This window comes from Mus musculus, chromosome 14, assembly GCF_000001635.26.
Source record: "Mus musculus strain C57BL/6J chromosome 14, GRCm38.p6 C57BL/6J".
NCBI classification, from domain to species: Eukaryota; Metazoa; Chordata; class Mammalia; order Rodentia; family Muridae; genus Mus; species Mus musculus.
Window position 1 is genome coordinate 79,457,960 of NC_000080.6, and position 23,694 is coordinate 79,481,653.

The following is a 23,694-nucleotide window of genomic DNA, read 5'->3' on the forward strand; positions in this document are numbered from 1 at the left end:
TAAGAGACCCCTTAGAACTTGTGGTTTCTCCAGGCCAGGTGCTTCTGCTCCATTTCTTCCTCTGCCCAATCACCAGCCCCAGCCTTTATTTATAAATTAAGGTGGGAAGCAGGTTTACAGGAAATCACCTGAGTGCTGACTCATTCCTTGCTCCCAGCCCTTCACAGGAGAACAGAATTAACATAAAATATAATTAGCCCCAGAGCTATCCCCAACATCCTAGCACTCAAATGGCATCTTACAACCATCTTTAACCCCAGTCCCAGGAACTGTATGGCATGCATGCAGTGTGCCATCAATACATGAAGGCAAAACACCTGTACATACTAAAAAACTTCTTTCTTTCTTGTCAAATAAGGAGTAGGACTAGGAATTCAAAGGAATAAATAGGAACTAGCTGTATTAATTATCTCACTGTGGCAAGATAATGGATTTCAAAAGCATTTTAAAGCGAAGAGGGCTTTATTTTGGCTCTTGGTTCAGAGACTACAGTTCATCATTAGAAGGTAGGGCGTGACCAGGTTATCAACTTCTGTGACAGTAGGAACGTTTCCCAATGAATCAGGAAATGGCTCAGGCCAATAGGAGATGTGGCCTGTAACCTCTGGGACTCCGCCAGGCCTCCTGTTGAAAAGGTTCCTGGACCTAATAGAACAGCATCACCTCCTGGGGGCCACATATTCAAGCAGGAGTGTATGGGGGCCATTTCACACTCAAAACCATACATTTAGCCAATAAGAAGACATTGAGGCCTGGCAAGATGACTGAGTGGGTAAGAGCACTGACTGCTCTTCCCAAAGTCCTGAGTTCAAATCCCAGCAACCGCATCGTGGCTCACAATCACCCAAAATGAGATCTGACGCCCTCTTCTGGTGTGTCTGAAGACAGCAACAAGTGTACTTATTTATAATAATAAATAAATCTTTGGGCTAGAGCGAGCGGGGTTGATTGGAGTGGGCAGAGGTCCTAAACTCAATTCCCAACAACCACATGAAGGCTTACAACCATTTGTACAGCTACAGTGTACTTATATACATGAAATGAGCAAACAAATCCTAAAAAAGAAGACATTGGTAAGTTTTAATTTGTCTTATGCACTTAATTTAGGACAGTTTTGTTTGTTTGTTTAGAGACACTCTCATTTTCTTATCCTGGCTGTACTGGAATCTACTTTGTAAACCAGGACTCAGATATCACTGCCTGCCTTTGCTGGGATTAATGGCATGTGCCACCGTGCCTAGTATATGTGTCTATATCTTGTTGGGAATCTGAGAAAATCTATTGATGCATTCTAAAAAAAGAAAATAAGTTCATGTTTACAATTATTTTAGGAGTCTCTTGACATTTTGACAGTTCATCAGACCTGATGTTAAATTACTTAAAGCAGGAGCTTTCTTTTCAACAATTCATTATTCTAATAAACTTTAACATTTATTTTAGTCAATATTCTAAACACACTGAGAAATTACAAAAAAAGGCTTTCAGTTGGGTAACAAGAACATTTTAAGAACCAACAAGAGAAATACGCACAAATAGCAACAGGGGTCTGGCAGGCATAGTGGTGCACACCTTTGATCCCAGCACTCAAGAGGCAAAGGAAGGTGGATCTCTGTGAGGCCAGCCAGGTCTATATAACGAGTTCCAGGAAATCTAAGGCTACATAGAGAGATGGTGTGTCAAAAAGCCAGGAGGCAGGGCTGACGAAAGCTGGCTCAGTGGTTAAGTGCTCTTACTGCTCTTGCAGAAGACCTGAGTTCAGTTCCCAGCACCATTATGGAGGCTCACAACCTGAAATTTGTTTCATGGGATCTGACATTCTCTCCTTAGACTCCTGAACACATGTGGTAAACACACATACACACACACTCTCTCTCAAAAAACAAAACAAACCAAAACGCAGCAGTATATCATCGCCATCATTACAGGTCCCCCAGGAATACAGTGAGGTCCTGTCTCAGAAGAACAAACACAGATTTAGCATATGTCTTCAATATTTTATTTTATAGGAGCTAAATGTGGATAAAATATAAAAGCACTGGTTCCACTTTTAGTATTTTCCAACTTGAAAAGAATCAAGGACTGATATATATTCCTCAGAGACATAACAAATGGCCTATTAAAAACTGAAAAACAGATCATGGCTCCATTGGTGCTTGCTCAGTCTAGCACCCCAGAAACTGGGAGGGTAGCACACACCTGTAGCTCTGGGGAAGTGGAAAACAGGAGAGTCACAAGTTTAAGGTCATCTTCAGCCAAGCTACTTTAGGAGGGAGTTGTTCCAGACTAGCCTGGCAGACAAGAGGGTCTCAAACAAAACAAAACCAACAATACTCGCCCCCCCCCATCAAACCAAGCCAACTAACTAAATAAAAGCAGAACCCAATCAACTACAAAAACCCCCAATAAACCAGTGGGGTGTGTTGGCTCACGCCAACAATCCCAGAACTAAGGTTTTAGGCAGGAGGGTAACTGCAAGTTTGAAGGCAGCCAGATATGCATGGTGAGGCCTTGGCCACCCTAGTCAAAGACTACTCAACTATCAGTCAGGTATCATGGTATACCCATTAATATTCTTTTTCTTTTAAAGATTTATTATTATACATAAGCACACTGCAGCTGACTTCAGACACACCAGAAGAGGGTGTCAGCTCTCATTATGGGTGATTGTGAGCCACCATGTGGTTGCTGGGATTTAAACTCAGGACCTTTAGTAGAGCAGTCAGTGCTCTTACACACTTGAGCCGGCTCACCAGTCCTTAATTCCAGTGTTCTTGAGTACTCTTAGGCCAGAGGATCTGGACTTGAGGTTAGTCTTCAAGGGCAACACAGCAAAACTCTTAACAAAACAAAAATTAAAATACCGCAAAATACAGAGTTTCAGCCTGAGTGATTGTCAAGACTAATACTTCAAATACTGTTTTGTCAATGTTAAGGTAACTTTGATGCATATTAGAAGAAAAAGAGACCCCGATATTTACTTTATGGTTTTTAATAAGCTATTCTTACATGTACACTAACAATTGTAAAAAGACATTTGCTACCAAAAGGTACTGTACAACTTAAGAAAAATGATTAAAAATATTCAAAAGTAATAAAGGGAAGTACTTCAAATAGAATATGAAACTTCTATTTGAAGAAATGGAACCAGAAAATGGGGAACATCTAAGTGGACAACACAACCTATTTCAGTTCAAGCCTTTTGCAGTTAACTTAGGTAAACCTTCCAACGGATCCAGGGCTATGAAAAGGATGCCGGACTGGGAAAGGGCTGTGCCAGAACGTAACCAATGGTAGGGCAGAGGCTGCCCCTCTATCTCAAGCCCCCCAAGGCTTGGCCCCATGTTAAAATGGTTGTAAGATACTACAGCTATCAGCTGATCTGAGGCAAGCACAGGTTTCAACCCTTGGTCCAGCTGTCACTCTGCACGTCAGTGCTCAGGTGCGTCCTTCTCCTGGTCTTCCGTCCTAAATGGAGTAAGACAAGCCGATCTGCAGTTTTCTACATCCAGGCTTCAGAAAGGACTGTCAAAACCACATTGTCTTGGGGCTGTGTCTGATTTCTTACTTCTCAGGTAACAAGTTAATTTCAGCATATGGAAATAATGCATTTTCAATGCAGAATAAATATGTTTATAAGTAAGAACAGAGCAAAGGTCTTCCCCATGTTTTAAATAACAGATACATAGCATCTTAAATTATTATATAATTAGCAATTTTAGACATTGAACATAATACACTGTATTACAATGCAATGTGGTAGGCTACCACTTAAGGAACAAAAATAAATTTCACATGAAAAAAGATTTATTTTGATTCACATAAAATATATTTAGCATAAATGTAAAATGCAGCACTACAGTATTCAAAGCACAGGAGCTTGGAAAGGACACACCTCCTCTCCACAGCTTCACAGAGCACAGAGCAGCTTGGAAAGGACACCCCTTCCATCCATAGCTTCACAGTCACTCGTCGTCACCTCGCTGTCTTAAGTTTCGAGATTTTCCATTTTCAAGTCTTCTCTTTTTGAAGACTGGGGCCACTCCATCTGCTGCAACTCCCAGAGAAGAAACTGTTTTCTCTTTAAATACCACTTTGATTTCCCCAACGCCAGCTTCTGAAGTTGATAGACATTCCCCTTCAGTGCTTGGAAGTTCCAAATCAACTTCTTCTCTGGAGCAGAGAGAAAGCTGTTAGCTGACAGAGTACGGTAATTACTTGCATATGAACCACAAGCCCCTTCTAAGTGGTAACCGAGGGTACATCAGAAGCTGGTCACCTGGGAACACTAAGCTACTTCTGTTTTGGGTTTTAAAGACAGCGTTTCATGTAGTCCTAGCTAACCGTATACTCTCTGATGTTAGTGTAGATGACTTCAAGCTCCCAAGCCTCTGAATCCATCCCTCCAATCCTGAGTTAGGTGTGTACTGCCTGGCTCTACATTTATAATGCTGACGTTAGTCTCAAAACACTCAACTCTGCCTCAGATGAACATGTGCTAGGATGAGTCTCATTTGTTCTATTTCTGCTGCACAAAGAACACAGCACCTTATTACACACTGTTCGTATATGTCATGCAGTATAAATAGGTAATAGGGAAGTTGTGGAAACTGGTTTTGCCATGGACTGACAGAGATTTTCAAAGTTTACATAATATAAGCTGGAAAGAATAGAATTTTAATGTCCTACTATAGAAGACCAAATGGACTATTTGCCTAACATCTTTTTTACTCTGAGAACTAGCCCTTCAACTATCTATAAACAATCTGGTTGGGCCAGAAATCAGTTACCTGCTTAACATGAGCCTCTCAGTACCTTATTCTCTAGAGCAGTAGTTCTCAACCTACCTAATGCTATGACTCTTTAAAACAGTTCCACTCGTTGTGGTGACCAACAACCAAAAAATGACTTTTGTTGCTACTTCATAACTGTTATTTTACTACTGTTATGAATCTCAATGTAAATATCTGTGTTTTCCGATGGTTTAAAGCAATCCCTGTGAAAAGGTTGTTCTGCCCTCTAAAGGGGTCATGATCCATGTGCTGAGAAACAGTGCCTTAAATACAGCCAACTGGTCTATGAAAGAGTTAGCTAATCAATTCCACCCATGAGATTTCTGGATAGCGAGAAAGATCATCATATTCAGTGGTTGAGACTAAAATAAACTACTAGACACCAAATACCATCCTTCTTGGAAAGAAGAATTCAGAAGACAGAGAATAAAGCTAGCAAACAGGGAGAGATGAAGAATCTAGTTCGTTTTGAAAATATGCCTCTGAGACCCCACTTTAGATTTTTGTAATAGATGTTTTGCCTGCATGTATATCTGTGTACCACATGAGTAAAATGTCCACAGAGGCCTTGGGTGTCAGATCATCTGAAACGAGAGTTACACTTGGTTGTTAGCCACAATGTCAGTATTGGGAACCAAACCCAGGTCCTCTCTTCAAGAGCAGTAAGTACTCTTAATAACTTAATAACTCTCTAAATAAACAAGTCTTTACTGCTATTTTATAGTAGCTATACTCAGTGTCTTCTGTACACCAGACACATGAGACCCTGGAGGAGAAATACTCTCATTGGTCTGTAACCATTCTCTTCTTTCAAGATCAGCATAAGTATTTGTTTTATTATCAGCTTTTCCTTCCAGAAACCACTGACTATTCATGTCTATTCAGAATTACTACTGATGAGTTTGGGAGTGGAATTGATTGGTTCATGATAAAGTTAACTGCTGTAGCTATTTTTTTTTTTTCTCAATCTTCAAGAAGTCTCCACTGGTCAAATCTAATTTTTATTCATTTTGAAGGAATCCTTAGCTTTTCTTTTCCTGATGAACTAAGAGCATATTCTCTTCTCCCATGCAACACACTCCCTGCCTTCCATTCTGAGGTTATCATATATTTATGCTGATCTAATTCAGCAGTGCTTTTCAGCAGCTGGGCTATAAAGCACTATTTAATCTACCTTTGGGACGATCCATAGCCCACTTCTGTTCTGTGAGCATTTCCTTTGAAGGCCTGTTAGATCTCTCCATAACTGTCTGACCTGTAGGATTGTAAGATAGATCTGTAACACTTTTATGCCATATGTCTAAAAAGTTGTTGTATTCTTTTTTGTTTATCAGTAAATATACTTAAAAAAATTTAAAATAGCAAAAACTCTTTGAAGTTAAACATTAAGAAAATGCTAATTTCAAGCACAGTGAGAAAAATTATATTTCCATGATGTTTGTAGAACATGATTTTCAACTGTTGACATTCAACAAACAGAATAGTTATTTTTAAGATATACTTCGTTGTTATGTCTCCCTTTTCATTTCTGACTATTAATTTGGATACTGTCTCTGTGCCTTCTGGTTAGTCTGGTTAAGGGTTTATCTATCTTGTTCATTTTGTCAAAAAACCAGCTCCTGGTTTAGTTGATTCTTTGTATAGTTCTTTTTGTTTCTATTTGGTCTGATTATTTCCTGTTGCCTAACCCTCTTGGGTGTATTTGCTTCTTTTTGCTCTAGAGCTTTCAGGTGTGCTGTCAAGCTGCTAGTGTAAGTTCCCTTCAGTTTCTTGCTGTTTTTAAATTAAATTGTGTCTGAGTGTCTGTGCCTGTGGAGGCCAGAAGAGGGTGTCTTACAGAGCTGCCCAGGACTTGCATTACTGTACAAAAAAGTACAACTTGTCCATTAAAGAGCAGCCTTTGGTTTTGACAACTTTTTGAGATACGCATTTCATAGTGTATGCTTCTGAGGGAAATCCTGCCTCTGTCTCCTAAGTGCTTGTGTTATGGGCGCCATCCTTGGCCAAGAACTTTAATAATAAACAATTCATAATGGAAGTACATTAAAAGTATACATCTGGGCTGGAGAGATGGCTTAGCAGTTAAGAGCACTGACTGCTCTTCCAGAGGGCCTGAGTTCAATTCCCAGCAACCACATGGTAGCTCACAACCATCTGTAATGGGATCTGATGCCCTCTTCTGGTGTGTCTGAAGACAGCTACAGTGTATTCATATAAATAAAATAGATCTTTAAAAAGTATCCGTCCTACACTACCATTTCAAAGCATGGTTTTAAATAGTATCTACTTTATCCATATACCTTCCCTTCACCTTGAAGGTTCTCTTAAAGGTTAAAAAAAAAAAATCAAAACAATAAAGATACCCCAAAACACTAAAATGATTGCCTGATAGTGACATGTATTTACCTGGTAAAATAAATTCCTCTAAAAAGAAAACTTATTTGAGGAGTTAAGTCAGTAACATAAATCAGGTTGTGCTTAACTATTGATAACCTCTTCTGCTACTTTGAATATGAGCTTAAGAGCTTTGAAGTTTAGAGCCAGGTACAGTGGTACACCTGTTAATACTACCACCCTTGAGGTGGAACCAGATCAGGCTACACAAGACTCAAGAAAACCAAACCAAACCAAATCAACAAAAACAAAATTCACACCCACAATACACTCTGGGCAATAATATACACAGAACACTTTGAAGTATAGTCAGACACTTCAAGAGAATAAGGGTAAACACTTTTTCTTTTCCTTCAAATGCATTCTGTAGTTAAAGTGTCTTGCAGAATATTTGCTCCAAGCATTTGTTTTTCTGATAAAACTGCTGCTGAGTGTGTGACTGTGGTCACTAGAAATGTCATGCTTTGGACACAGAACAATCACTAAGTTGGCTTAAAGCAACCATTGTTTCATCTTTTAAAAGTAAAAATATTCTAGGAATGAAAAAAGCAAAATTAAAAATATTTTAAGAATGGGCGCTGGACAGATGGCTTAGTGGTTATGAAGACTATCTGCTCTTCCAGAGGTTTTAAGTTCAATTCCCAGGAACCACATGGTGGCTCACAACTATATATAATGGATCTGATGCCCTCTTCTGGTATACACCATATATGCACATAGAACATTCATACATAAATAAATAAAATTAAAAAAAATATATTCAGGGATAGAGAGATGGCTAAGATGTTAAGAGCACTGACTGCTCTTCCCCAGGTCCTGAGTTCAATTCCTAGCAACTACATGGTGGCTGACAACCATCTGTAATGGGATCCAATGCCTTCTTTTGGTGTATCTGAAGAGAGTGACAGTGTACTCATATAAATAAATCTTTAAAAAAATATCCTAAGAATGTAATAAAGACCAGAGCACACCTGAGACTTCTGACAGCAGTGTGCTGAAGTTCGTGGACACAGCAATGGGTGACACCTCATGTACTTACTGAGACTCAGCCTCCTGTTTAATTTCTTGCCATTCCCCATAAGGGTTTGTCGATTTCTTAAGAGTTTTGGGTTTTTCTTCATTTGTATTTGATGGATTCTGTTTTGGAGTACTTTTTTCTTTTTGTATTTCTGGGCCAATTCTTTTCTCAGTACTTTTATTTTTCTCCTGTAATGCAAAGGCCAATAAATAATACACTTCAAGCAAAGCTACAGTCAACCTCTAAAAATGTCTTAACTTCTTTAAAAAGTCTCATTAATAACACTGATAATCATTCACTTAATGTTAAGTTTTCACACTACACAATACATGTACATGGAAGAACTATGTCTGAAACTTTAATGCATTGTGCTTAATGACGCTTTTTAAAAAATGTGCCATCATGATACATAAAGACGATGGTGGCACATGCCTTTAAGCAAGTCCAGGACAGCCAGGATTACACAGAAAAACTGACGATGACTCCCTTTCGGGCCAGAAGCAGTCCCTACAGATGTCCTGGGGGAGATTCTCTCTTCACCGGGCTAAGAAAGCCTTTTCACCTACTTTTCCACCTTAGTGTGAACACCATACATGTACTGGGGTTTCAGCCTCTTTGCAAATTACACAGCCACCAGTAGCCTGACTGGAATTCCTTTTGTATTCTACAATGATTCCTAACTCATCCCTTATGCAGCCCAGGTCGGGCTGAACTTCGAATTTTCCCATCTTTGCTTATCCCGTGCCACATGCTCTGCAACATGCTTGTCTTGTTCCCTTTCCCTAGACAGGGTCTCACTGTGATGCCCTAGCTGGCCTCATTTCAAGATCTCCACTGGGTAGATGCCTAAATCCACTATGTCAAACCACACACATCCAATAATGGTAAGTTTAGTTTATAAGTCAGGTACAGTAAGAGATTAACTGCAGGAGTAAATGGCAAACTTCAACAATACACTGTAATGTAAGATTTCATCGTGTCATACACGTTAAAATCTATGAATCCTTTTTCTGGATTTTCTATTTCGTATTTTCAGATTGGAGCTGACCAGGAGTAACAGCAGCATGGAGTCAGCCTGCAAAGGTCTGTGGAAAGTCAAGTGAGACCCCACCTTAAACTTTATGATTAGCTTCTTGGTCTCTGTGGAGGCCTCTCCAGCTTTCTTCTGTTCCCCTTCGGAATCACTGTGAGAATCGGAGGACTTGGCGTCTTCTAGGGTGTCGGGCAACTTTCCACTGTCCTTACTAGAAAGCACATCCCCGCCATGTGGGATGAAATCTTCAGGCTTTTCCCATTTGGATTCTGCTCAACACATTTTAATAACTGCATTACTTATTTAGCAATACTTCTCAGCAATGTAACACTTTATCATCTACTACCACCAAATAATACAGCATTTTCATATCTATACTTTATTTTTTATTGTTCAGAAAATTTAGGAGAGTCTGCACTTACTAACTTACTAGTTATAAACTAACTCTAAATGGGAAAGAACTTGGAAAGGGGGTAAGAGTTTTAAAAATCCCCAGTTTATCTGAAAACAATTTCAAGAACCATAATGATAATGACTTTACAAATATTTCCAGAAACTTCTCACAGAGACTTCCTGGAGTTTTCCATCTGAATTTGCTACTTCACTAGAAATGGGATCTCAGCTGGCTGAGCTCCTCCGCCATCTAGTGGTCGCTGTGCTTGCAAAGGAACTACAATGTTTCTTCTCATCTCTATTTTTAGTTTAATAAAAGGGAGAAAAAAGATACAATTTGTTCCCAGTTAAGACAATTTTAAGAGTGAAGGAGACTAGGAGACCGAGGAGGGGGAATTTCTAAGTTCAAGGTCTGCCTGGTTTTCATGATTTAGAATCAGCCAGCTACAAAGTAAGACCCTGACTTAACAATCAAGAATAAAAATGGCTACTAATTACACTGATCAGGATTAAACTCCTCCCAACCCCAGAGAACATAGCTCTTAGGCTCTTTCTAAAAACCCAATACTTTACTTATATGGTACAGAAACACTGCTTTCACTGGGCAAATGGCTATTTCTTACTAAAAGACCGAATACAGGGTTTGGGCAGTAAGAATTTAAAAACACAGATTAAGGAAGATACCGAGCTGACAGCAGAAAGGAAAGCATGAAGACTGACAAGGGCAGATACCCAGTGGTACGTGGCAGAGAAACTTGAGGCCATTTTACTGAAGGAACTTAACTACCCAAATGGCAACCTTACTTCATTGTACACTGTCATAAATATCAAGAAGAACATGGTTAAGTTTTAATATCTTCTGTGCTCCCCAACCCTAGTACTGTCTTTTTTCCAGTCCTGTTGGATATGAACCTGAACATAAGATATATGGTAGGAGAAAAAAGACATTATTTAAAATAGTTGAAGTCTAGGTACAGGAAACATTGAAGACTAGCTGGGTATGGTGGCACAGCCCTGGAACTGCAGCCCTTGAGAGGCAGGCGCATCAAGACTTCAAGGTCCTACTCAGGAACTATTGAGTTGGAGGTCAGGTTGAGATGGTCTCAAAAGCCAGAAAAGGAACAGCAAAGACTTAACTGAGGAATTCTGTGATTTTTGTAAGAATTTATTTACTTTTATCTTTGTATGACAGGAGTTCCCTGACTCCAACTTCCTAGTGATAGGATTATAGGCATGTTTGATTACACCTGTTTTTGTTTTTGAGTATATGGTATATTCTTATAGGTGTATGTATATGTGTGGGTGTGTTTGCCTATGCATTTGTATGTAGAGGCCAGAGGACTACTTCTGGTACCTTCCCCTATCATTCTCCTCCCCTCCCCTCCTATCTATGTATGCTTCTTTCTCTTTCTTTTCTTTCCTTTCCCTACTCCCTTTCCGCTCTTTCTAGATAGGGTCTCTCACTGAACCTAAACTGGCTAGCCAACAAGCCCTAGGATATGGCCATCTCTGCTCACCCAGTGTTGGGGTTACAAGTGCTTGCTTCCACACCTTACCATGTGGAGGCTGGGAATTTGAACTCAGGTTCTCATGCTTGGACAGCACACACTGTACCCATCAAGTTAACCTCTGAGCCCCATACCATTTATGTAATGCTACATTTATGTTATGCTACATTTATGTTATGCTACATTTACCATTTATGTAATGCTACAGATTGAGCCCAAGACTGTGCGTGCTAGGCAAATGGTCTATCAGGTAAATGACATCTCTAACGCCAGCTTCGTTTTCTTTTTTTCTTTTTTTCTTTTTCCAGACAGGGTTTCTCTGTATAGCTCTGGCTGTCCTGGAACTCACTTTGTAGACCAGGCTGGCCTCGAACTCAGAAATAAGCCTGCCTCTGACTCCCGAGTGCTGGGATTAAAGGTGTGCACCATGGTGAGGGCCTCGGTGTAGTTCAATGAGAGCATACATGCTCGCCTGCATTAGGTCTCAAGTCTGATCCTCACCATGACAAAAGTTGAAGTAGGTGGTAACTATAGACACTCAGAGGGAAATTATTAAATCATAGATCCAGTAATTTTAGAATTGAAGACTCTCTTTAAAACTTGAATAACATTAAGTGACAGAGAGAGCTGGCTCAGCAGTTAATTTTTGCTGCTCTCAGAGAAGACCTGGGTTCAATTCTAGCACCCACATGGTGACTCATACCAACCATAACTTTAGTTCCAGGAAATCTAATCATTTCCTCTGGCTTCCTTAAGCACCAGGCTCACATGTGGTGACCAGAAATTCATGCAGGCAAAATAGCCAAACACATTAAAAAAAAAAATAAAAGGAACAACATAGATGCATAGTACAACATATTATATATAGAAAGGTTTTAAGTATCCCTTATAAAAGATAATATATACTTCCTATAGAAATACTTATTAAAGTTTTCAAGTTTAGATGTGTGTTAGTTCATATACAGTTTGGGTATATTTTTAAGTTAAAACAATCCGAGGTCACACTCACCTCCTGTTTCTGTATTATAATAATAGGTGTAGCCGTCTTCACTTAAGCCTTCTACCCAAACGGCCTTTGCTGCTGTCTAATGGGAAGGAAAAAACAATACACTGAAAATAATGACAATGGCTTCCTACTGAATAACTAAGGCAAATTTGGCTATGTTTCCTTCTCTACCTGGCCCTAGGAGTCCAGAGAGGAGATAAAGCTCATGGCAACAGTCTGGCTTCTGTTAGTCACTACCAACTTTCAAGCAGACTGTCTCGCCTCTCAAAGCCAGGAACTCTGTCCAGTGGGAAGACATGTGAACAACAAATGACTGCAAATCAGCTCATAATATTTACCCTCAATAGGGTTTGGTGCGTGCGTGTGTGTGCATGTGTGCAGAATTTGGAAATAAATTTGCTTAACAAAATTCTACAAAAAGCCACAGCAGCCAGACTGGGAGTTTGTTTAGCTTAGGGTAGAGTGCTGGCCATTCTCAAAAGCCCTCAGATCCAGCGCCACAAACCCCAGCCACCTAACCCCAAACTCCCCCACCCCTAGAAGCCAGTCACTTGGAAGAATAAAACAACATTATGCTACAGTTACCTTTTTCAAATTCCCTTGAAATCCTTCTGGCTTCTCCCATTGAGATGCTTAAAACAAAATACATTCATTATAAAATAATTATGCTCTTAAATAAAACAAGTCACCAAAATTTAATTAGGTAAAAGCCATAAGGGAGTCATTATATACAAAACACTACAACATAGTTTATAATTGAAAAATGAAAGAAACAACATCTATCCTTAGTGGTACTGCACCATGCCTGCCTACTGCTATGCATGCTCTCTGCCATGATGGTTACGGGCTTTTCATCTCTGGGGCCATGAGCCCCATTTAAATGCTTTCTTTGATGAGTTGCCTTGGTCATGTGTTTTGTCACAGCAATAGAAAAGTAACTAAGACATGTACTCACGTAAAAATATACTGCAAGTAAGCACAGTGACACAAGCTAAGTCAAATGTACTGCTATGAACTCGAAGCCAGTCAACCCCTGTCCAAGTCCTTAAAGCCATGCAGTTCCCCTCCCCCACCGAGGTGCTGCACTGGGAGGGAGAAGCAGGCAGAGCTCTCTGAGTTTCAGGCCAGCCTGTTCTACACAGCGAGACCCTAGCTTTTGAGGGCCGTTTATTTCTGTTTCACCTTTACATCTTCGAGTATTGTACCAGTATTAAGAACCGGTTGGTTCTTTATGTCTCGTTTCCCCGTGTGCAAATGGGTCAGCTTAGCATGTTTTAAAGGAAAGGGATGGCATTCTGCTGTCTTGAGTAAAGAGAGAGCGAGAGATGAAGAATGAAGAAATGAAAAAGAAGTTATCAAGGACAAGAACACACAAACTAGGACGGTGAAGAAAAGGAAGCACAAGACGACAGATAAGAAAAATAGCTCCAGACTGAAGCTGAAAAACAATGCAACAAAAACAAACTGTGCAGCCCAAGTGTCTGTTTCTGGTTGATTTAATGTTCAACCACAATATGCATTTCACTTAAGACTTAGTGCAGCCCCAGAAGTAATAATGTCTAACGGTGAGAAAACCTTTCCTATAGGTATTTCATTTCAAGACCCTTACAGATGTGAATAGTTTACTTTCAGGTAAAGTACTCTATTTTTGTATAGTTTCAATTTTTTTTTTTTTAATTGAGAAAACAGAAAGTTTATCTGTAAGCAACTTCTAAGATTAATCACGACACTGATTTGCAATAAGCAGGATATTCTTCAGGTTTTTTTTTCTTTTTGAGGCAGTCTTACCCTGCACTACAGGCTGGCCTAGATCTCACTATGCATTCTAGGCTAGTTTCTTACCTTGTCTCAGTCCTCCTGCCTCAGCTTTCTGAATGCTGGAATATAGGGTGTGCATCACCACAAAACACACACAATATTCTAAGCTTTGTGGTAAAAATGAAGTTACGGTTTCTCACTGCTTAACATATTCTTATATTAAATAGAAACCTCAACATAGCCGGGCGTGGTAGCGCACGCCTTTAATCCCAGCACTTGGGAGACAGAGACAGGCAGATTTCTGAGTTCAAGGCCAGCCTGGTCTACAAAGTGAGTTCCAGGACAGCCAGGGCTATACAGAGAAACCCTGTCTCGAACAAAAAACAAAAAACAAAAAACAAAAAAAAATCAAAACAAAAAAACCCAACAAACCTCAACATAAAAAATACTGTGTTTCTGGACTTTCTTGCAGTCTGTGCTTCAATAGCATACCTCCTGTGATGAGATCATAATAGTAGCAGTGGCCGTCGGCTGTCACGCCTTCCACCCATCCACCCTTTGAAGCTTCTTTCTTCTTCTTCTTCTTTTTCTTCTCTTTCTGTTGATTTGACGTAGGGGTGGGTTGGACAGTGCTGATGACTGGTGATACAGTTGGCTCTGAAATGTCTAGAAAAAAAAGATAAAGAGGGGCACCTGTGTCTTTTTAAATGTTCTATCAGTCAGAGACCTGGCAAAGCAGCCACCCTGTAATCCCAGCTCCTCGGAGGCTGAGGCAGGACAACTATGTGTTTGAGACCAGCCTAGACAACATTTTTAAAAAGCAAAACAAACGGGCTGGAAAGATGGCTCAAAGATTAAGGCCACTGGATGCTTTTCCAGAGGTCCTGATCTCAATTCCTAGCAACCACATGGTGGCTCAGAACCATCTGTAATGGGATACGATGCTCTCTTCTGGTGTGTCTGAAGACAGTGACAGGTACTCACATAAATGATAAAGCTTTAAAAAACAAAACAAAAATGTGACAAGATTCTCTTTGGGAACAAAACACATTATAATGACGTTATCTGAGATACAATCATGCAAGAATATATAAGGGAAGTTTAATAAGGGTTATTACTTTTATCAAACAATAAGTCACCCTAGGGTCTGGGAAGTGTGTGTGGCCCAGTGCCAGTATACCTACCAAGAATGCCTAAGGCTGTAGGTTTAATCTCAACAACAAAACAAAAACAAGACAAACAAAACAACCCATAACTTATCCTAATCTTCATCCAAAACAAATCCATGTCTGGTGATGTAACTCAGCAGCACAGTGTGTACCTAACATGCATAGGCTGTGGGTTAGACCTCCAGTCCTGGAGGGAGGAGGAATCCAGCAGTGAAGAACTGATGTGGAAATCAGCAAGCACATAATTTAAACAGAATGGTCCAGACACAGAGCCAACTGAAGACTCCTGGTGCTTTTTTACTGGAAGCAGTACTTAGCTTAAAGGAAACTGAGAGTGATGGTGCATGCCTCCCAGTCCTTGGGATGCACAGGTGGGAGGCTCAGGAGTTTAAGACCATCTTCAGTGACCAATGTGAAATCCTTTCTAAAAGACAGATATCCTGCCCACACCAACAAGGCCAATGCTGATGACAAGAGGAATAGGGTACTAGAACTCTGGGGCGTGTCAACAAGTTACAAAGGCAACATTATTAAGCCATTTTCCACTGGCGTCTCACTTCTTCACAATATACATTTCAGGTCAGACATGGTGGCACATGCCTTTAGTCCCAGCACTTGGGAGGCAGAGGCAGGCAGAGCTCTGTGAGTTCAAGGCCAGCCTAGTCTACATAGTGAGATCCAGGACAGCCAGGGGCCATCAAAATGAAATCAATCTATCTATCTTTCCTTCCTTCATTTCTCTATGAATGAAATTAATGTTTTCAACAAACACTTCTCCAATTCTCCAGAAACCTACCTATCTAATTTTGCCTCCCAAAATACTTCTATCTTCAGTTGAGTGTAAGTCCATGCTTGTAATCCCAGAACTTGGGAATGTGTCTAACATCACACCGTGAGTTTGCAGGGTATCTGAACTAACTAGAGAGACTCTCATTCATTATTAAATAAATGGCTTTTTGAAACATGCCCCTTCTTTTCCTTAAATACTAATTTAGAATACATTAAGCTAACAATTTTTCTTATTTAACGAAAGCAATATTCTGCTTAAACCCATAATTAAGAGTTCTTTTTATTAGAGACTAAAGAGCATCATTTCATGCTGACAAAGCTGGCTCAGACTGAGCAGGAAGGCCTCCCCCATTGGCCTCTGCTGTACCACCAGGTACTGATCACATAGCCAATAGTTCCACTGCTGCAGTCCTCCTTGGCTGCAGAAGACAACTTTTTATAGCGCCATGGTTATTAATGGAGTCGTGACTGGTTAGATGACTGAGAATAAGTGACTGCTGCTGTGTGACAACCCAATACTCATTAAGGGATCTTCTATATCTTGCCTCGTCCAAAGCTCAGGAAACCTCTATCAGGAAGAAGAGCTGGAAAGAATGCAAGAGCCAGGAGATAGAGATGTTGTATTGTGACTTTCTCTCTCTGGGTATAACATGGCTACCCTACCACTTTCTTGGAGTAGAGAATAGCCCAAGCTAGTCGTGACAATGAAATAAACAACATGATACAGTAATGATCAAGAATATGCTGACGGGGGGGGGGGGGGGCTGGTGAGATGGCTCAGTGGTTAAGAGCACCGACTGCTCTTCCAAAGGTCCCTAGTTCAAATCCCAGCAACCACATGGTGGCTCACAACCATCCGTAACAAAATCTGATGCCCTCTTCTGGAGTGTCTGAAGACAGCTACAGTGTACTTACATATAATAAATAAATGAATCTTTAAAAAAAAAAAAAAAAAAGAATATGCTGATGGTCATGGAACTCCTGATGTTTCCTGAGAGGAGGCAGAGGGACTCATGGGACCTGTCACACATGGAGTGTTAGCTGTTATCCCATGGTGTTTCAGCTGCTCCCAACAGGTGAGCAGGGAAGATGCTCAAGTAAAAGGGAACGGTTAACTGAACAGAGGCTCCCTGGTGCAGGGTCCCTAAGGTGGCGACCTATGATGGCTTGTGCCTCTGTGGCGATGCAGCTGTTTGGGGTGAGCTATGCTCCTGTATCTGACTCCTCACCCATGCTGTCTAGGTAAGCCCACTAAGGTCACTGGTTCTCAAAAGCAAACACTAAAACCATCTGACCATCTTACCCACTGCAGAAGATCTACAATCAAGATCCACGGTGTGCCTTAGGGACATGGTGCCCAGCTTATTGAAGCCTACAGAGTGTTAGGAGGTGGGGCCTGGCTGGAAGAGGGACATCAATAGGGCAGTCCCTCTAAGTTTTTATCTACCTTCTGGCTTTGGCCTGCTCTCTCTGCTTCTGGTCCATAATGTGTACATTAGTGTCCATTTGGAGCACGCAGCACTGTGCAGTAGTGGTGGGTTGAGACCTCTGAGCCTGAGACCCACGGCTGGCAGTCTGTCCTGTAGGCTGTTTTGTTGGGCATTTTGTCATGAGAAAAGTAACCAACACAATCTGTCACGGAAGAAAGCTCATAAGAACTCCCTGCTCTAGAGCCTAAACTCAACAACACAGAGATGTTCAAAAACACGCTTACCTAAACTCTCAATAAACTGCCTGCTTGATGTAAAGTCAATTATTTGTCTACAAAAGCACCTGCTCCATTATAGCTAATTATATAAGTAGATACAACTCAGTTTTGGCCATTTTGAAAATATAATTAAAGTACTAGTTTGTTTACTTTTTTGTTTTTTATTGAATAGTGCCTATAACTTAATGAGTTGTAACAAAGAAACCACAAGGTGTTAGACATGAATCATTCAGTTAGGATGGGGCTTGGACTAGTAACTGTCAAGGCGATGTGGTTGATCTGAATAAAAAAGTATCAAAAAAAAAAAACCCAAAAAAACCCTGAAGCATTAAAAGCAAGATGGCTCAGTGCACAAAGGCGCCTGCCACTGAGCTTCATGACTGAGCTTGATCCATGGATCTCACATGGTGGGAAGAGAGGACTGACTCTTCTATGCTGTCCTCTGAACTCCACATACTCATCAACACAAAAACACAGAGAAAGAAAGAAATGAGTGAGTGAATGTAAAAAGTAAAACAAGCCAGCATGGTGACTCATGCTTTTAATTTTTAAATTCAGTTACTCAGAAGGCCTAGGTAGAAGTCTCACCAGTTCAAACCACCCCAGGATATATCAGGTTTTACCTCACCACCACCACCACCACCACCACCACCACCACCACCACCACCACAGCACCACAGCACCACCACCACCACCACCACCACCACCACCACAGCACCACCACCACCACCACAGCACCACAGCACCACCACCACCACCACCACCACAGCACCACCACCACCACCACCACCACAGCACCACAGCACCACAGCACCACAGCACCACAGCACCACAGCACCACAGCACCACCACCACCACCACCACCACCACCACCACCACCACCACCACCACAGCACCACCACCACCACCACCACCACCACCACCACCACAGCACCACCACCACCACCACCACAGCACCACCACCACCACCACCACCACCACCACAGCACCAAAGTACTTCAAAGCCCACATTCTTTTCTTTTTTTTCTTTCTTTTATTTTTCGAGACAGGGTTTCTCTGTGTAGCCCTGGCTGTCCTCGAACTCAGAAATCCGCCTGTCTCTGCCTCCCGAGTGCTGGGATTAAAGGCGTGCGCCACCACGCCCGGCCTAAAAGCCCACATTCTTAATAAGACTATGATACATCGTAAGAGCACTGGACTATTCCAAGTGCAGAGCTCCCACGTGGAAACGTAAAAGGGCACTGAGCACGGGCTGTACAGTGCGCCCGCTGATGTACCTGAGGGTAGGGGTAAGCCGAGCCTTTTCAGATCCTCTTGGTACGCCTTCAGGGCGGCTGCCTCCATGGCAGCAAACTCCTTGGATGCCTTTTCTTCTTCCTTTGCCTTATCCAAGCTTTTCTGTTTAATCTGGGTAAGACACGGGTGAAGGCAGGAGTGAGCACAGAGAGCACCACTGCCCACTGCCCACTGCCCACTGCCCACTGCGCAGGAAGAGAACAAAGAGCAATGGGGTTACCTCACTGATCCTCCTGGCCACATTTTCCTTGTGATTCTTTCCTCTTTCATGAAACTCAACACTCTGGAAAACAAGAAAGGGAAACAATCATTAAATTGTAAGCACAGGGATGAAATATAAAATCATAATGGCAGGGGGCTGGTGAGATGGCTCAGTGGTTAAGAGCGCCGACTGCTCTTCTGAAGGTCCCGAGTTCAAATCCCAGCAACCACATGGTGGCACACAACCATCCCTAATGAAATCTGATGCCCTTTTCTGGAGTATCTGAGGACAGCTACAGTGTACTTACATATAGTAAATAAATAAATCTTTAAAAAAAAAAAATCATAATGGCAAAAAATAGAAAATAACTAGTTTAATATAAACTGATCTTGGATCAAATGATGCTGGTGGTCTAAGCAGACTATTGCACTCTCCCACCAGGTGTTCTCTGGTTCTTAAAACAAGCAAGGATGACCACATCAGCGGGAAGACATACACAGTACTCTCCTGACTAACCCAGGGAATACAGGTTAGTGTAAAAAGGACTTGAGACACGATGCCTTTTAAAAAGAAAGACGTCACAGCTGGGCAGTGGCATATACCTGTAACCCCAAAAACCCCAGCACTGTGAACACTGGTCAAGTTCCAGGCCACCTGAAGCTATTTGCTTAAGTGTCTCAAAACAAAAAGAGAATAACAAAAGTGCCCTATCTCCCCAAACTAAAACAACCACCACCAAACAAATAAAAGCCACAGCAACACCACCACCCACATTAAATGTCAAAACTGGTTAAGCCTCTAGAATTTCATTGCTCTGTTTTTCTAAGAGAAATAAAAATTATCCTTAAAGCTTGGCATTAGTTGGGCAGTGGTGGAGCGCTGTTTTAATCTTTTAAGCACTCAGGAAGCAGAGGCAGGCAGATCTCTGAGTTAGAGGCCACCTTAGTCTACAGAGGTAGTTCCAGGATAGCCAGGGCTACACAGAGAAACCCTGTCTCAAAAAGCCAAAGCAGGTAAAAGACTTTGTTTTTAAAATATTAAGAAAAATAGATACTTAAAAATTCCTTGTTTGGGCAGGTAAGATGGCTTAGTGGGTAAAGGTGCTTACCACCAAACCTGACCACCAGATTCAACCCCCAGGACCCACATGATAGAAGAACAGACTCCTGAAGTTGTCCTCTGCTATTCGCATACCAGAGAACATCCACAACAACAACAACAACAGCAACAACACACAGACACACACTTTAAAAAATTCCTCACATTGTGCAAAATGATGTAGTAAAACAAAGTGACTGTTTGTAGCAACAATCTTGTAGTTTATCTACTGGAGACTGGGTAAGTGAACTGCGTGCACTCCCACAGGCTTTTATTGAACAGAAAGGCAGCACACAGTTCCCTATGTACTGACATGGGAGACACCTTCAGGATACACTGTTCAGTTAAAAAAACCTCTGTACCCTGTGAACAAGATGGAATAAAATACATACACACAGAAACAATGAAAGGATGGACCTGAGCAAAGGGGGAGGTGACTTCTGAAGAGTAACATAATTAGATGGCTGGGGACAGGGATGGCTGACTGAGCACTGGGGCCTACATAAATATCCAGAAGTTCTCACAAATTATAGATGTCTGGTGGAAAGAAATAAGAAGTACCCTAAAAGTCCTGTCAATCAAACCCTGTATGATGTATTAATGGAGCTATTCTAATATACTCCTCAGAGTACCTCTTTAAAGCTAGAGTTTGTAAGGCAAACAGTTGTCTCTATTGTTCCTATACCGAGTTACTTACAGCTGATTATACCACACAAAGAATACTGTATTAAAGCACCATTCAAAATTAAATAGTTTTCACTAATAAATTACTAGATATGTAGGGAGATGCACACAGACCTCTAGAAAGATAATTTATTTTCATAACTCATTAAAGTTATTTTATTGCATAGGTACCTCCTGGGATATTTTTTTCAATTTATGTGGTTTTAAAATCTCATGGCAGTTTTGGTAGGGATTAGCCTAAGCCAAATAAAATATGCACAATCTTTAGCACCTACTAGCAAAGCCAAAGGGAAGAGCAAAACTCCTCTCAAAGCCTAAGATGATTTAGTAGTGTGTAATGGCAGACTGTAGCACAAAATATGGCATCATTCCGTGGTGTACAATAGTTCTGCCAAGTAATACGTTATGTATATGCAAGACACTATAGGGTTTGCTTTTTCAAGACAGGATCTCTCTGCGTAGATCTGGCTGTCCTTGAACTCACTCTGTAGAACAAGCGGCCCTTGAGCTCGGAGATCTGCTTAATAGCCTCTGGATACTGGGATTAAAGATGGGAACCACCTCTGCCCTTGCTGACCCTGTAGTTTTTCAAAACGTATTTTCTGGGTCTACGCCCCTGTGAGTGTGTAAGGACATGAGCATAGCCGCTAATGGAGGTCAGAAGAGGCTGTCGGACACCCTGAAACTGGAGTTACAGGTAGTGTCGAACTGCCATGTGGGTACTGGGAACTGAACCTCAACCCTCTGCAAGAGCAGGAGTTGTTACTGACTGTGAAGCCATCTCTCCAGTCCCCATAGCCCACAGCTTTTGATACAGTAGCTTGTCTGATTGTAGAATGTCTAAGAGGGAAGAAAGCCAGCTGACGTCTTACTTTATGCTTTAAAAGTTGGATCTAAGTGGTGGTGCACACCTTTAATCCCAGCACTCCGCGAGGTCAGCCTGGTCTACAATAGCCTGAGTTTCAGGACAGCCAGGGCTATACAGAGAAACCCTGTCTTGAAAAACAAAAAAACAAACAAACAAACAAAAAGTTGGATCTAGGAGTCTAGCCATGGTACACACCTTTTTTGCCAGCACTTGGGAAGCAAAGCCAAGTAGATCTCTGTGGGCTGCGGGCTAGCCTGGTCTACAGAGTGAGTTGCTGTCTGGAAACCCTGTCTTGAAAAATCACCGCCCCCAACCCCCTTGCAAAAATAGTGGGCTCAAGGCTTTCAGCATAAGGTATATTACAGCTGCTCCCTTTGTATCTCACCAGGGAATAATGCTGTTCTCCTTCCTGTGGAGAACAGGAAAAACTACAATATTCCTTTTTAAGGGGCAGGTATTCCATAAACAAGATTATCCCACTCACTGTCCATTTCCTCAAAGTCCCCAGAAATAATTTGGCCTTAAAATCAAAGTCAGATTGATGAAAAGGAGAAGGCTATAGCTTTCATAAGAGGAATCAAACAAAAGAAACCTTTTTAGGTTTTGAAGAATAAAGAGCACTATACACGAAAGTGGCTTATACACACTAAAGTCAAAAAAACAACACATCACGTGAATATTTTAATAAAAATTTCATACAGGCCTATTGTCTGCTATCCAGCACTTGCAGTAATCACAGAATTTCTTTGGTTGTGACTTCCAGTAGTCGGCCCTGAAAAGATAAAAACAACTCTAAGCTTATCCAAAAATTGAAAGGAATTTTTACAGTTGTTAAAAAATGGGATATAAGGCTGTTTTCGGACTTCTGTCTTAGCAAAGCAGTTGTATTATTTATGTAAAGCTAAAGTCCGTGGAAAACTGCTCTCCGGTGAAGGTAAATCACACTGCACCGAGATGAAGAAGTCTCAAAGTATTTCTCTTTCCCGTGCCCTTCTAGCTAATTCATTCGTTCTGGGGACGCGAGGCTGGGAAAAGCCCCTGGACGTCTGAGGCCGCAGCGCCACCCCGGCCCCGGGCCCGGGCCCCGGCGGGCGGGCGGGGGCGGCACCCGAGTCCCCGGCTCCTGCCTAGAGGGCGGCCGCGTCTCCGAGAGAACCGGCCCCGCAGGTCGGGCGGCCCCGGGCGAGCGGAGGGGCGGGAGGAGGCCACTCGCGGGCGCCTGGCGGCGCAAGCCCGACCCGACCCGACCCGACTCACATGACGGCGGCAGCTCCGCGGGCAGCCCGCGATCCCGCTCACTGATGTCCGCCGGTGGCTCAAGCCAGGACCTCTCGGTCTCGGCGTCCCCCCCGGGTACGGCGTTTCCACGGGTGGACTACGGCGGCCGCGACGGCCCAACCCGCGCGCGCGGTTGTCACCGCCTCTTCCCCTCCCCCACGGGGCGGTACTCGCGGCGCCTGAGAGGTGGGGTCGGTATAAAGGGGTTGAGGTCACCCAGAAGGGACGAAAGCGCGACGGGACCGGAGCCGCGGGCCCCGAGCGTCCGACCCAGGCTCCATCCCGCGGTCCTCACGCCTCCCGGGATCCAGAACCTCCACTCCCGAGCTGGCTCGCAGCCGAGAGGCTCGATCGCCTCCCCCCAGCCCCGGCCGCACGCCGCCGTTCCCACAGCCGGCGCCGCCCTCGGCTTTGCCGGCTTGCCCGCCCGCTCTGTGACCGGGGAGCAGCCCGGGACCTGACGGCTGAGAAAGAAAGGCGCAGCCGCCCGTTCCGGGAGCGCACGGGGCGCCCGGCTTCGGCTCAGAACTTTCCAGGGGCGCGCACCGGCCCCGCTCCTCCCCCCCGCCACGCCCGCGCGCTCCGCCGGGCTCGTGCCCGCGCGTGGGGCAGCGGCCGCGGGGGCGGCTTCGGCGGCGCGAGTTGCAGCAGAGTGGCTGAGTGGTAGCGGCGCTGACGCTAGTCAGGTGGGTCACAGCAGTG

At 42.6% G+C, this 23,694-nt stretch overlaps 2 protein-coding genes across 4 annotated transcripts in view; one reads left to right on the forward strand and one right to left on the reverse strand.

Moving 5' to 3' along the window:
* Positions 1–1,977: 1,977 nt before the first annotated feature.
* On the reverse strand, positions 1,978–23,309 carry Wbp4 (WW domain binding protein 4). Its single transcript, NM_018765.3, has 10 exons — positions 22,972–23,309; positions 22,414–22,486; positions 19,083–19,145; positions 18,844–18,973; positions 14,393–14,566; positions 12,728–12,774; positions 12,146–12,221; positions 9,314–9,504; positions 8,224–8,390; positions 1,978–4,170 (listed from the first exon to the last, which is right to left on the reverse strand). Coding segments are annotated over exons 1-10 (1,131 nt in total). The 5' UTR covers positions 22,974–23,309; the 3' UTR covers positions 1,978–3,962.
* Elf1 (E74-like factor 1) overlaps positions 23,215–23,694 on the forward strand; it is a 101,318-nt gene continuing 100,838 nt past the window's right edge. Inside the window, exon 1 of one of the 3 annotated variants that reach the window (XM_030247642.1) lies at positions 23,215–23,678. The gene's annotated coding sequence lies outside the window, so the exon portion shown is untranslated. The remainder of the gene's footprint in view (positions 23,679–23,694) is intronic. The other 2 variants (NM_007920.4, XM_011244948.3) reach the window with 2 other exon arrangements.